Source organism: Trachypithecus francoisi, unplaced genomic scaffold, assembly GCF_009764315.1.
Source record: "Trachypithecus francoisi isolate TF-2019V2 unplaced genomic scaffold, Tfra_2.0 Lachesis_group2, whole genome shotgun sequence".
Classification (NCBI taxonomy): Eukaryota; Metazoa; Chordata; class Mammalia; order Primates; family Cercopithecidae; genus Trachypithecus; species Trachypithecus francoisi.
In genome coordinates, this window is record NW_022681465.1 from 42,196,304 (window position 1) to 42,212,436 (window position 16,133).

General features: G+C 37.8%; 1 protein-coding gene across 18 annotated transcripts in view; it reads left to right on the forward strand.

Annotated features, from left to right (window-relative positions):
- The window catches only part of FAM172A (family with sequence similarity 172 member A), a 523,432-nt gene that overhangs the window by 172,804 nt on the left and 334,495 nt on the right, over nt 1–16,133 (forward strand). For all 18 annotated transcript variants that reach the window (XM_033179131.1, XM_033179140.1, XM_033179122.1 and 15 more), the window contains one exon: nt 96–287. In XM_033179131.1, coding sequence (XP_033035022.1) covers nt 96–287 — 192 coding nt within the window. The remainder of the gene's footprint in view (nt 1–95; nt 288–16,133) is intronic.

Genomic DNA, 16,133 nt, shown 5'->3' on the forward strand with positions numbered 1-16,133 from the left:
ATTTAATACTTTAAAACAGCCATTGGTTGTTTTTCATTTATGTGTGTGCCTGATCAGAAGACATTTCTTTATTATTTAATTTTATTTAATTACAGGTAGATGCCACTGAGAGTGAACCAAAGAGTTTTATCTTTATGAGTGAGGATGCTTTGACAAACCCACAGAAACTGATGGTTTTAATTCATGGTAGTGGTGTTGTCAGGGCAGGGCAGTGGGCTAGAAGACTTATTATAAATGAAGACCTGGACAGTGGCACACAGATACCATTTATTAAAAGAGCTGTGGCTGTAAGTACAATTTCCTGGGTTTTTTCTTTTTTTTCTTTTTATATTTTGGCATTTTATAGTACTGTTTTATTATATGATTTTATATTTCTTCAAAAAGTATATCCTAAGCATAATCTTATCTTCAGGTTGTTATTATTTATTTTACTTGTATGAAAAATTATTCTGCATTATTCTGAGTTACAAAAAAAAAACAACAAAGTGGCATCTTGAGCATACAGAGATTTAAATAATGTATTTTGAGTGAATTATTTTTCTAAAATATTTTTAATCCTGTGAAATGTCAGTTAAACTATCAAATGTTTATCAACATTATTGAAAATACTTCTGACAAAAATATCGTGACTGCTTTTGTAACCCTTTGCCTACATAATTTGGTGAAGTTAGAAACTAAAGGAGATCTGCTGCTTTGAATTAATCTCGTATTGTTTAAAGGAAGAGTTGGAATAACTAAATTTTTTTTTAGAACCCACAGAGAAAATGCTTTAAGCATGAGACACAGACATACAGAATGGGAAAATGTAATCTTTAATGAATATTTTATTCTTATTTGCAGTCAAACTTTTTAGAAACTTCTTTTTTTAAATCGTGTTCAAGATTTCTTGCAATAGTGAAATGTTTTTCTGACATAATATTGGCATATTTTAATGTTTGGCTGCTTTTGTTTTACCATTGCATTCATAAGTTCTATAGTGAACAGCCCAATTTTGCAAAGTATGAATTTCTTTCACGTGAGTAGTTTTTTTTTTTTTTTTGAGAAAAACATAAGCTGATATCTTGTATAAAAGACTTTTGTAAAAAGTTAAGGAATATGTGTGCCCATGTTGGCTTTATTTGTTTTATTTATAAGAATTATTACATTTTTGTAAAGAAAATTGGAAAGGATTTCTTCAATATGCTAATGATTACAAAAGTCAAAGGTAACATGTTCTCTATTCTGTAAGTCACAAATGATATTATGAAGGCTCATCCCAGCTCCTAAAGAACATTTTGGTTAATAGATTTTGAAACTGTTAAAATGCTGAAAGTAGAATTTCTTAAATTAACTATATGGTTGTTTTTTCTTTTTTCCACTTTTCATGGATAGGCAAAGAATGCAGAGATATTACTCTCGATCTGATTGCTTATTTCGATAATGTGTATTTTAGTAGAATTGAAGTAACTAAAATAAATTGAAGTTTAGACTGAATTAACTCACATAAAATATTATGTTTACCCTGTTTCGGATTTCAGGTTTTAAATAGTTAAATGAACTTTCTTTCTGACACATTTGTTTGTAGTTAGAACAGATCCTGTCTATGTATTTTCAGAAGAACATTATATGTAAAATGTGTTCACAATTTGATGATTATTTGAAAATATAACTTAGTAAAGAAAATCAGATGCTTTCAATGTGCCAGTGCTAGGTGAAATATTTTATGTAGTTATATTGTCTCTGCTATAGATCACCTAAGCCTTTCCTATTCTGGAATATTTTATTGTTGTGTAAGGATTTCGAGGGGAAAGTCTATATGGAAAACCATGCCAAACATGTTTCTTTGAACAAACTTTCTACTGATATCCCAAACAGGAGGGAGGAAGTTTGTCAGTAACATTACAATAGTAAGTCATTTTGTTCTTATAAGCAGGAATAGTGTTTTGGGAATAACAGCATTTCACCGTCTTGAATTTTTTCTTCTTAAAAAAAAAAAAGGCAACTCATGATTCCTTGAAAAGAAGCAACTGATTTCTAAGCATGCAGCACACATAGAAATTTTAGTTTATATATTTAATTCTCTTTATTTTTTTGAAAAAATGAATATGAACATTATTATGGTAATTTTCTTTGTGGTGATTTAGAAACATCACTTTTAAATCTGGATAAAGTGATTTTACTACTTTGGCTTTACCTTTTCATAGTGTTTTCTTCAAGGGTTCCTCTGTGGATGGGGAGGGGTTGGTTGAGGGAAGGATGATGGTATTTTAAGATGCAGTCAGAGGAAGACTAATAAACAGGGAATAAGAAGCCGTCCCATTCTTCCTTTTTTTTTTTTTTTTTAAATCAGGTTAGCTCTGCTTTTGTTTTTATTTGTTTGAACTTTTTCTAAAGCTTTATTTAAAGAAAGATTTCCAAAATTTCAAAAAGTTAAAACCTCTGATCTATTTTTCATGGTCTGTGGGTTTTCATATCACAACTGAAGTAAATTCTGATATTTTGGGGACCACACAATACTATCTTTACTCGGTGTTATTAATACTATTTCCTTATATTCCCTGCAGATTTTTGGTATAAGATTGAAATTCCTAAAATTGAATTCCTATCATTGTAAGGTTGAAACTTTTTTTTTCAATAGTAAAGCCCTGTCTAAGTGGACTAGTTTGTGAACAGTATTAAGTTTAAATCTGTGAAGCCACTTAGGTTGAAAGGAGGGCATGGTGAATATTGGAACCACTCCCACAACAGCCCCTGAGATTTCTTCCCCAAATGTCCCAGGGCTGCACAGGTCATAGTTTGAAAATCATAGGTATTCTGGCCGGGCGCAGTGGCTCAAGCCTGTAATCCCAGCACTTTGGGAGGCCGAGACGGGCGGATCACGAGGTCAGGAGATCGAGACCATCCTGGCTAACACGGTGAAACCCCGTCTCTACTAAAACTACAAAAAACTAGCCGGGCGAGGTGGCGGGCGCCTGTAGTCCCAGCTACTCAGGAGGCTGAGGCAGGAGAATGGCGTAAACCCGGGAGGCGGAGCTTGCAGTGAGCTGAGATCCAGCCACTGCACTCCAGCCTGGGCGACAGAGCGAGACTCTGTCTCAACAAAAAAAAAAAAAAAAACATAGGTATTCTAATCCTTGCATTTTAGATTCTTCAGGACTTTATTATCAAAAGTGTATTAAGAGTTCATGTTGGAGGACATGGTGCATATCAGATAAATCCCCACAAGTGCTTCTGAGGTTGCCATTGCTAATATTCTTGGCGTTTGATAGTCTTCATTGCATAATATGTTACCTGGAGTAAGAAACAGTATTTCACATAGCCAAGTACTAATTATTCAGCCTCTGATTGTGCAGCTTTAGAGTTACTCATATTTGTTTCTTCTTTGATGACCTTTACTCACATACACCTTTTTAGGCATTTTCACTGGTCTCTAAAAAGGGGTAAAAAGCAGGCAACTCTATTGATGCCCAAGAGGCAGTGGTAGGAGCAGCTATTGATGTGGTCCAGTCCCAGAGTGAGCACAGGGGCCTGGCCCACTGTGACCCAGCTTCCATAGCAACCCGGGCCGGGCAGTCTCACACGTCTGAAGGTTTATTTATATTTCTCAGGCTCTAGCTCTAAGGGGAAATGTAGAACTTGATGGCAGTTATATTTGTGAAAACAAGGATCGAGAAGTTATAGAAACTATTTTGTAATAAAATCAGTAAAAAAGTAAAGTTTAAATTACAAAAGATACTTTCAAAATGATGTCTATAAGTGATTTAGTTATTAATTTTAATAATTTCATGAGAAGTCTGATTACTTCACTAGGATAACATTTTCCCTAATATCTCATAGATGGATTATGCAGAAGAATCTGCTATTTCCATAATTACTTAGATTATGATATTCATGCTGTTATTTCTGAGGTTTAAAAATTAATGCTATTTTTATTAATGTAATTTATACAGTTTGGCTTCCATAACATGGTGGACTGAGCTTATTAATATGAACTTCTCCCAGTAAACACGCATAAAAACAATGAATAAAATGTAACAAAAATACTAAATACCTAGTTGTATATGAATGTTCAAAAGACAGAGAAGGAGGAGAGTGGAGGCAGAGGAAGATGGCTAAATAGAAGCCTTCACCAAATGTCCTCACTGTAAGAACACCAAGTTAAACAGCTGTCCACACAGGAAAAAGCACCTTCATAAAAACAAAAATCAGGTGAGCAGTCACAGTATCTGGTTTTAACAGTATATCACTGAAAAAGGCACCAAAGAGGGTAGGAAAGACACTCTTGAATCACTGAAACCACCCCTCCCCTGTGTCCTGGCAGCAGCAGCATGGTGTGGAGAGAGAATCTGTGCATCTGGGGGAGGGAGAGCACAGTGACTGTGGGACTCTGCATTGGAACTCAGTGCTACCCTGTCGCAGCAGAAGGCAACACCAGGCAGATCTCAGTTGACACCCATGGAGGGAGTATTTAGACTGGCCCTACCCAGAGAGGAATTGCCCATCCTAGCAATTGAAACCTGAGTTCCAGCAAGCCTCACCACCGTGAGCCAAAGTGCTCTGGGGTGCTGAATAAACTTGAAAGGCAGTGTAGGCCATAAGGACTGCAATTCTTGGGCAAGTACTGGTGCTGTGCTGTGCTGTGCTTAGAGGCAGTCGACTTAGAAAGCAAGCAAGCAAGCAAGCAATCTACTGAGATACCAGCCAGGGCAGCTAGGAGAGTCCTTGTGCACCCCTCCCCCAACCCAGGCAACACAGCTCGCAGCCAGGAGATACTCCTTCCCTCTGCTTGCGGTGCTTGAGGAGAAAAGAGGGAAGGGTAAAGAAGACTTTGTCTTGCAACTTGGATACCAGATGAGCCGCAGTAGGATAGGACACTGGGCAAAGTCCTGAGGCTCCTATTCCAGACACTAGATTCCAGACAACATTTCTAGATGCTTCCTGGGCTAGGAGGGAACCCACTACCTTGGAGGGAAGGACCCAGTCATTGCAGGATTCATAACCTTCTGACTAAAGAGCCCATGGACCCTAAATAACCACCAGTGATACCAGGGAGTATGTCATGTGTCTTGGGTGAGACTCTGAGATGTGCGGCTTCAGGTGAGAGCCAATACATTCCCAGCTCTGGTGGCACTGGTGAAAGATTCCTTCTGTTTGAGAAAAGCAGGGGGAAAAATAAAGGGGACTTCATCTTGCACCTTAGGTACTAGCTCGGCCATAGTGGTATAGAGCACCAACAGCCCTCTTAGGGTCCTTGATTCTAGGCCTTGACTCTTGGGCAGTATTTCTGGACCTACTGTGGGCTAGAAGGGAGCCCACTGCCATTACAGGAGAGTCCTAGGACTGGTAGTATTCACAAGTAGACTGAAGAGCCCTTGGATCTTGAGTGAATATTGGCAGTAGCCAGACTGTACTTGCCACAGGTGTGGGGTAGTTGTGGCCACTGGAAGAAACTGCTGCTTGTGGAAAGGGGAGGGGAGAGTGGGAAGGACTTTGTCTTGTGACTCGGGTGCTCAGCCACAGCAAAATAGAAAACCGGGTAGGTTCCTAAAGTATCTGACTCTATACCCTGACTCCCTGACAGTGTCTCTGGAACTGCCCAGGGCTGGGGGGAACTCACTGCTCTGAAGAGAGGGATACAAGCCTGACTGGTTGTAGAACCATAGGACCTTGAGTGGACACAGGTGGTAGCTAGACACTGGTTACTGCAGGCCATGGGTGACATGTAGTACCATACTGACTTCAGGTCTGACCCAGTGCAGTGCCACTGGTGGCAACCACAGGGTACTTGTGTCACCCTTTCCCCAGCTCAGGCAGCTCTGCACAAAGGGAGAGACTCTGGAAGAAAGTAAGACAAGAGTTTCTGCCTGGTAATCCAGAGAATTCTTCCAGATCTTATCCAAAACCAACAAGGCAGTACCTCTACCAGTATGCCAGAGCCATAGCATACTAGGCTTCTGGTGACCACGAATCCAGATATGGCTGCAGGGACCAAAAACATTTAACACAATACCCAAGTGCCTTCGGATACCTGGAAAGCCTTCCCAGGAAGTAAGTGTACCAAAAAGTCTAGATTGCAAAGATTACAAGAAATACATACTCATCAATGCCCAGATACTGACAAACATCCACAGGCATCAAGACTATCCAGGAAAACATGACCTTGCCAGATGAACTAAATAATGCACCAGAGACCAATCCTGGCAAAACAGAGATATATAATCTTTCAGACAGAAAATTCAAAATAGCTATGTTAAGGACACTTAAATAAACTCAAGCTAACACAGAGAAGGAATTCAGACTTCTATCAGATAAATTTAACAAAGAGATTGAAATAATAAAAAAAAGAACCCAGCAGAAATTCTGGAGTTGCAAAATGCAGTTGAAAGACTGAAGAATGTATGTTTTTTAATAGCTGAATTGATCAAGAAGAAGAAAGAATTAGTGAGCTTCAAGACAAGCTATTTATAAGGACAAAATAATATAAAAGAATGAAATGTGCCCAGAAGCCTCTAGAAAAATGCCTCAAAAGGGCAAATCTAAGAGTTATTGACCATAAAGAGGTGGTAGAGAGAAGTAGAGGTAGAAAGTTTATTCAAAAGGAAAGTAACAGAGAACTTCTGAGACCTAGAGAGAGATATTAATATCTATAACTTTATAAGAAAGTTATAGAACTCCAAGCAGATTTAACGCAAAGAAGAATACATCAAGACATTTAATAAATTCCCATAAGTCAAGGATAAAGAAATGATTCTAAAAGCAGCAAGAGAAACAGATAATATACAATGGAGCTCCAGTACTTCTGGCAGGACACTTTTCAGTTGAAACCTTATAGGCCAGGGGAGAGTGGCATGATATATTTAAAGTGCTGATGATAAAAAAAACCTTTTACCCTGGAATAGTATATCTGGTGAAAATATTCTTCAAACACAAAGGAGAGAGAAATAACAACCTTCCCAGACAAACAAAAGCTGAGTGATTTTATCAACACCAGACCTGTTCTACAAGAAATGCTAAAGGAAGTCGTACAATCTGAAAGAAAAGGAACTTAATGAGCAATAAGAAATCATCTGAAAGTACAAAACTTACTAGCAATATTAAGTACACAGGAAAACAGAATAACACCGTGATTGTGGTTTGTTAACTATAAATATTGTGAGCTGAAAGATGAAATGATCAAAAATAATAGCTACAACAACTTTTCAAGACACAGTATACTAAGATATAAGTAGAAACAGCAAAAAGATTAAAAGCAGGAAGATGAGATTAAACGGAAGAACTTTTATTAGTTTTCTCTTTGCTTTTTTGCCTGTTTATTTATACAGTCAATATTAAGTTGTCGTCAGTTTAAAATAATGAGTTTTATGTTATTTGCAAGTCTCATGGTAACCTCAAATAAAAAAATACAAGATGACACATAAAATAAAAAGCAAGAAATGGAAACATACCACCAGAGAAAATCACCTTCACTAAAAGGAAGATAAGAAGGAAGAGAAGACCACAAAACAACCAGAAAACAAATAACAAAATGGCAGGAGTAAGTCCCTATTAATAATAACATTGAATATAAATGGACTAAATGCTCCAATCAAAAGATGATACAGTGGTTGAATGGATTTAAAAATAAGGCCCAGTGATCTGTTGCCTATAAGAAACACTTCAACTAAAAGGCACAGAGAGACTGAAAATAAAGAAATGCAGAAAGATATTCCATGCCAGTGGAAACCAAAAAAGAGCAGGATTAGCTATAGTTATGTCAGACAAAATAGATTCTAAGACAAAAAACTATATAAAAAAGAAAAAGACGGACATTATATAATTAAATGGTGTTAATTCAGCAGGAGGATATAACAATTGTAAATATACATGTCCACAACACTGGAGCACCTAGATGTGTGAAGCAAATATTATTAGAGCCAAAAGAGAGATACCCCAGTACAATAATAGCTGGAGATTTTAGCATCCTGCTTTCACTGTTGGACAGATCATCCAGAAAGCAAATCACCAAAGAAATATTGGATTTAATGTGCACTATAGATGAAATGGAACTAATAGATATTTACAGAAAATTTCATCCAATGGCTGCAGAATATACATTCTTTTCCTCAGCCCATGGATGATTCTCAAAGATAGACCAAATATTAGGCCACAAAACAAGTCTTAGAAAATTCAAAACATTGAAATTATATTAAGTATCTTCTCTGACCATGATGGCTTAAAGCTAGAAATCAATAACAAGAGAAGTTTGGAAACTTTACAGATAGCAAAGAAATTAAACAATATGCTCCCAGATGATCAGTGGGTTAATGAAGAAATTAAAAAGGAAATTAAAAAATTTCTAGAAACAATTGATCATGGAAACACAACGTACCAAAACCTATGGGATGAGTAAAAGCAGTACCAGAAGGAAAGTTTATGGCTATAAGCACCTATATCAAAAATGTAGAAAAATATCACATAAACAACTTAATGATGCATCTGAATTAACTAGAAAAGTTAAAGAGCAAACCAAACCCAAAATTAGTACAAGAAAAGAAAAAAATAAAGAGCAGAAATAAATGAAAGTAAATTGAAGAAAAGAATACAAAAGATCAATAAAATGAACTTGTTATTTTGAAAATATAAACGTCAAACAACATTCCGTGAGAGTACGAGAAAAGGAGAGATGATTCTAATAAATTCAGAGACCAAAAAAAGAGACATTACAACTGATACCACAGAAGTTCAAAGTATCATTAGAGCTTTCTGTGATCAACTATATGCCAATAAATTGGAAAACATAAAATAAATGGATAAATCCCTAGATACATAAAATCTACCAAGACTGAACCATAAGGAAATTGAAAACTTGAACATAGCAGTAACAAATAATGAGTTTGAAGCTGTCAGAAGTCAGCAAAGAAAGGCCCAGGACTGGATACCTTCATTTATGCATTTTGTCAAACATTTTAGAAGACCTGATTCCTGTCCTAGCTTTCTGAAAAATAGAGGAGTATGGAATACTTCCAGACTCGTTCTACAAGACCAATATTACCCTGACACCAAAACCAGACAAAGACACATTAAAAAATAAAAAATAAATAAAAAAACACAAAATACTACAGGCCAGTAATCCTGATGAACAGGATGTAAAACTCTCAACAACAAACTAGCAAGCCAAATTTAACAACATTTTAAAAAGATCATTCATCATGGCCAAGTGGGATTTATCCCAGGGATGCTAGGATGGTTCAACATATGAAAATCAAATGTGATATATCAGCAAAATGAAGGTCAGAATACTTATAATCATTTCAATTGATGGTCAAAAAGTATTTCTTAGAGTTCATCATTTCTTTATAATAACCCATCGAAGAAAACTGGGTATAGATAGAACATACCTTTATATATACAGTATAAATGCCATATATTACGAACCCATAGCTAGTATCATACAGAATAGAAAATGTCTGAAAGCCTTTCCTCTAAGATCTGGAACACAATAGGATGCCCACTTTCATTACTGTTATTCAACATAGTACTGGAAGTCCTAGTGAAATAAGTCAGACAAGAGAAAGAAAGAAAGGGCTTCCACATTGGAAAAGAAGAAGTCAAATTATCCATGTTGGCAAATACGAACTTATATTTGGAAAAACCTGAAGACTCCACCAAAAACTATTAATTAGAACTGGTAAGCAAATTCAGTAAAATTGTAGGATACAAAATCAACATACAAAAATCAGTAGCATATGTATATGCCAACAGTGAATAATCTGAAAAAGAAATCCAAAAGTAATCCCATGTACAAAAGCTACATATAAAATTGAGTATCTAGGAGTTTAATGTGATCAAAGAAGTGAAAGATCTCTGCTATGAAAACTATAAAACATAGATGCAAGAAACTGAAGGGTACACAAAATAATGGAAAGATATTACATATTCATGGATTAGAAGAAACAGTATTGCTAAAATGTCCATAGTATCCAAAGCAATCTACAAATTCAGTGCAATCCCTATCAACATACCAGTGACATTCTTCACAAAAATAGAATCATAAAATTTATGTGGAACCACAAAACACCCACAGTAGCCAGAGCTGTTCTGAGCAAAAAGAACCAAACCGGAAGGACCACATTACCTGACTTTTATAGTTATATCATAGAGCTATAATAACCAAAATAGCATGGTGATGGCATAAAAACAGACACATCAACCAATGGAACAGAATAGAGAACCCAGAAATACATACATACATCTACAGTGAACTTATTTTTTATCAAGTTGCCAAGAATATGTACAATGGAGAAAGGAAAGTCTGTCAGTATATTGTGCTGGGAAAACTGGCTATCCATATGCAGAAGAATGAAACTAGACCCCTATCTCTCACCATATACAAAAATCAAATAAAAATGGATTTAAAAAATGTAAGACCTCAACTATGAAACTACTACAAGAAAACATTTAAGAAACTCTCCAGGACATTGGACTGGGAAAATATTTCTTGATTAATACCCCATAAGCACAGGCAACCAAAGCGGAAATCGACAAACGGGATCACCTCAAGTCAAAAAGTTTCTGACCAACAAAATAAACAATCAAGTGGAGAGACAATCCACAGAATGAGAAATAATATTTGCAAACTATCCATTGGACAAAGAACTAATAACCAGAATATATAAGGAGCTCAAACAACTCAATAAGGAAAAAGAATCTGATAATCCAATTTTAAAATGTGTAAAAGATCTTAATAGACTTTTCTCAGAAGGAGACATACAGATGTCAAACAGGCATATGATAAGGGACCCAACATCATTGATCATCAGAGAAATGCAAATCAAAACTACAGTAACATGTCATCTCACCCCAGTTAAAATGGCTTTTATTTTTATTTTATTTATATACTGTTATTATTTATTTTATTTTATTTATTATTTATTTATTTATTTATTTTTGAGACAGAGTTGCACTCTGTCGCCCAGGCTGGAGTGCTGTGACATGATCTTGGCTCACTGCAACCTCCACCTCCTGGGTTCAAGCCTCCCGAGTAGCTGGGATTACAGGCATGCACCAACATGCTGGGTTAATTTTTTGTATTTTTAGTAGAGACGGGGTTTGACCATGTTGGCCAGGCTAGTCTCGAACTCCTGACCTTGTGATCTGTCCACCTCAGCCTCCCAAAGTGCTGGGATTACAGCTTGAGCCACTGTGCCCCACGTATTTTATTTTATTTATTTTATTTTTGAGATGGAGTCTTGCTGTGTCACCCAGGCTGCAGTGCAATGACACAAGCTTGGCTCACTGCAACCTTCACCTCCTGTGTTCACGTGATTCTTGTGCCTCAGCTTCCCAAGTAGTTGGGATTACAGGTGTGCACCACCACACCTGGCTAATTTTTGAAGTTTTGTAGAGACGGGGTTTCACCATGTTGGCCAGCTGGTCTCGAACTCCTGACCTCAAGTGATCCACCCACCAAGAAGATACGAACCCAAGGCCACACATGATCTGTATCACACACACATGATCTGTATCTTTGGGACTGAGAGGTGGGAGCTAAAACTAAGAGCCCTGGATAGAGGTAAGACCCTGGAAGTTGCCACCTTTGTAATAAAAGGATGAATAGTGGGAAGAATCAGGTCACTGCTTAGAGGTGAAACGTTTCCAGCCAGGCTTTGTAGCTAGTGCTTGTAATGCCAGCTACTTAAGAGGCTTAGGTGGGAAGATCACTTTAGCACAAGAGTTTGAGGATTCAGTGAGCTGAGATTGTGTGACTGCACCCGACCTGGGCGACAGAGTGAGACCTCATCTCTAAAATAAAAAACAAAAAGTAATTCTTTTTTTTTTTTTCCCCCTGGGGTTTTATTTATTTATTTATATATATATATTTTTTATTATTATAATTTAACTTCTAGGATACATGTTCATAACGTGCAGGTTTGTTACATATGTATACTTGTGCCATGTTGGTGTGCTGCACCCATCAACTCGTCAGCACCCATCAACTCATCATTTACATCAGGTATAACTCCCAGTGCAATCGCTCCCCCCTCCCCCCTCCCCGTGATAGGCCCCAGTGTGTGATGTTCCCCTTCCCGAGTCCAAGTGATCTCATTGTTCAGTTCCCACCTACGAGTGAGAACATGCGGTGTTTGGTTTTCTCTTCTTGTGATAGTTTGCTAAGAATGATGGTTTCCAGCTGCATCCATGTCCCTACAAAGGACACACACTCATCTTTTTTATGGCTGCATAGTATTCCTTGGTGTATATGTGCCACTTTTTTTTTTCTTTTTTTTTATAATTTAAGTTCTAGGGTACGTGTGCATAACATGCAGGCTTGTTACATATTTATACTTGTGCCATGTTGGTGTGCTGCACCCATCAACTTGTCAGCACCCATCAACTCATCATTTACATCAGGTATAACTCCCAATGCAATCCCTCCCTCCTCCCCCCTGCCCGTGATAGGCCCCGGTGTGTGATGTTCCCCTTCCTGAGTTCCTCATCCTTTTTTATGGCTGCATGGTATTCCATGGTGTATATGTGCCACATTTTCTTAATCCAGTCTGTCACTGATGGACATTTGGGTTGACTCCAAGTCTTTGCTATTGTGAATAGTGCCACAATAAACATACATGTGCATGTGTCTTTATAGCAGCATGAGTTATAATCCTTTGGGTATATACCCAGTAATGGGATGGATAGGTCATATGGTACATCTAGTTCTAGATCCTTGAGGAATCGCCATACTGTTTTCCATAATGGTTGAACTAGTTTACAATCCCACCAACAGTGTAAAAGTGTTCCTATTTCTCTACATCCTCTCCAGCACCTGTTGTTTCCTGACTTTTTAATGATTGCCATTCTAACTGGTGTGAGATGGTATCTCATTGTGGTTTTGATTTGCATTTCTCTGATGGCCAGTGATGATGAGCATTTTTTCATGTGTCTGTTGGCTGTATGAATGTCTTCTTTTGAGAAATGTCTGTTCATATCCTTTGCCCACTTTTTGATGGGGTTGTTTGTTTTTTTCTTGTAAATTTGTTTGAGTTCTTTGTAGGTTCTGGATATGAGCCCTTTGTCAGATGAGTAGATTGCAAAACTTTTCTCCCATTCTGTAGGTGGCCTGTTCACTCTGATGGTAGTTTCTTTTGCTGTGCAGAAGCTCTTTAGTTTAATGAGATCCCATTTGTCAATTTTGGCTTTTGCCGCCGTTGCTTTTGGTGTTTTAGACATGAAGTCCTTGCCCATGCCTATGTCCTGAATGGTACTACCTAGGTTTTCTTCTAGGGTTTTTATGGTATTAGGTCTAACATTTAAGTCTCTAATCCATCTTGAATTAATTTTCGTATAAGGAGTAAGGAAAGGATCCAGTTTCAGCTTTCTACTTATGGCTAGCCAATTTTCCCAGCACCATTTATTAAATAGGGAATCCTTTCCCCATTTCTTGTTTCTCTCAGGTTTGTCAAAGATCAGATGGCTGTAGATGTGTGGTATTATTTCTGAGGACTCTGTTCTGTTCCATTGGTCTATATCTCTGTTTTGGTACCAGTACCATGCTGTTTTGGTTACTGTAGCCTTGTTTGAAGTCAGGTAGCGTGATGCCTCCAGCTTTGTTCTTTTGACTTAGGATTGTCTTGGCAATGCGGGCTCTTTTTTGGTTCCATATGAACTTTAAAGCAGTGTTTTCCAATTCTGTGAAGAAACTCATTGGTAGCTTGATGGGGATGGCATTGAATCTATAAATTACCTTGGGCAGTATGGCCATTTTCACGATATTGATTCTTCCTATCCATGAGCATGGTATTCTTCCATTTGTTTGTGTCCTCTTTGATTTCACTGAGCAGTTGTTTGTAGTTCTCCTTGAAGAGGTCCTTTACATCCCTTGTAAGTTGGATTCCTAGGTATTTGATTCTCTTTGAAGCAATTGTGAATGGAAGTTCATTCATGATTTGGGTCTCTGTCTGTTACTGGTGTATAAGAATGCTTGTGATTTGTGCACATTGATTTTGTATCGTGAGACTTTGCTGAAGTTGCTTATCAGCTTAAGGAGATTTTGGGCTGAGACAATGGAGTTTTCTAAATATACAGTCATGTCATCTGCAAACAGGGACAATTTGACTTCTTCTTTTCCTAACTGAATACCCTTTATTACTTACTCTTGCCTGATTGCCCTAGCCAGAACTTCCAACACTATGTTGAATAGGAGTGGTGAGAGACGGCATCCCTGTCTTGTGCCAGTTTTCAAAGGGAATTGTTTCAGTTTTTGCCCATTCAGTATATTAGCTGTGGGTTTGTCATAAATAGCTCTTATTATTTTGAGGTACATTCCATCAATACCGAATTTATTGAGCGTTTTTAGCATGAAGGGCTGTTGAATTTTGTCAAAGGCCTTTTCTTCATCTATTGAGATAATCATGTGGTTCTTGTTTTTGGTTCTGTTTATATGCTGGATTACATTTATTGATTTGCGAATGTTGAACCAGCCTTGCATCCCAGGGATGAGGCCCACTTGATCATGGTGGATAAGCTTTTTGATGTACTGCTGAATCCGGTTTGCCAGTATTTTATTGAGGATTTTTGCATCGATGTTCATCAGGGATATTGGTCTAAAATTATCTTCTTTTGTTGTGTCTCTGCCAGGCTTTGGTATCAGGATGATGTTGGCCTCATAAAATGAGTTAGGGAGGATTCCCTCTTTTTCTATAGATTGGAATAGTTTCAGAAGGAATGGTACCAGCTCCTCCTTGTACCTCTGGTAGAATTCAGCTGTGAATCCATCTGGTCCTGGACTTTTTTTGGTTGGTAGGCTATTAATTATTGCCTCAATTTCAGAGCCTGCTATTGGTCTATTCAGGGATTCAACTTCTTCCTGGTTTAGTCTTGGAAGAGTGTAAGTGTCCAGGACATTATCCATTTCTTCTAGATTTTCTAGTTTATTTGTGTAGAGGTGTTTATAGTATTCTCTGATGGTTGTTTGTATTTCTGTGGGGTCAGTGGTGATATCCCCTTTATCATTTTTTATTGCGTCTATTTGATTCTTCTGTCTTTTCTTCTTTATTAGTCTTGCTAGTGGTCTGTCAATTTTGTTGATCTTTTCAAAAAACCAACTCCTGGATTCATTGATTTTTTGGAGGGTTTTTTGTGTCTCTATCTCCTTCAGTTCTGCTCTGATCTTAGTTATTTCTTGCCTTCTGCTAGCTTTTGAATGTGTTTACTCTTGCTTCTCTAGTTCTTTTTTTTTTTTTTTTTTTTGTGACGGAGTCTCGCTCTGTCACCCAGGCTGGAGTGCAGTGGCCAGATCTCAGCTCACTGCAAGCTCCGCCTGCCGGGTTTACGCCATTCTCCTGCCTCAGCCTCCCGAGTAGGTGGGACTACATTAGCTGGGACTACAGGCGCCCACCACCTCGCCTGGCTAGTTTTTTGTATGTTTTAGTAGAGACGGGGTTTCACCGTGTTAGCCAGGATGGTCTTGATCTCCTGACCTTGTGATCCGCCCGTCTCGGCCTCCCAAAGTGCTGGGATTACAGGCTTGAGCCACCGTGCCCGGCCTTCTCTAGTTCTTTTAATTGTGATGTTAGAGTGTCAATTTTAGATCTTTCCAGCTTTCTCTTGTGGGCATTTAGTGCTATAAATTTCCCTCTACACACTGCTTTAAATGTGTCCCAGAGATTCTGGTATGTTGTATCTTTGTTCTCATTGGTTTCAAAGAACATCTTTATTTCTGCCTTTGTTTCGTTATGTACCCAGTAGTCATTCAGGAGCAGGTTATGCAGTTTCCATGTAGTTGAGCGGTTTTGGTTGAGTTTCTTAGTCCTGAGTTCTAGTTTGATTGCACTGTGGTCTGAGAGACAGTTTGTTATAATTTCTGTTCTTGTACATTTGCTGAGGAGTGCTTTACTTCCAATTATGTGGTCACTTTTGGAATGAGTGTGATGTGGTGCTGAGAAGAATGTATATTCTGTTGATTTGGGGTGTACAGTTCTATAGATGTCTATTAGGTCTGCTTGCTGCAAAGCTGAGTTCAATTCCTGGATATCCTTGTTAACTTTCTGTCTCGTTGATCTGTCTAATGTTGACAGTGTGGTGTTGAAGTCTCCCATTATTATTGTGTGGGAGTCTAAGTCTCTTTGTAAGTCTCTAAGGACTTGCTTTATGAATCTGGGTGCTCCTGTATTGGGTGC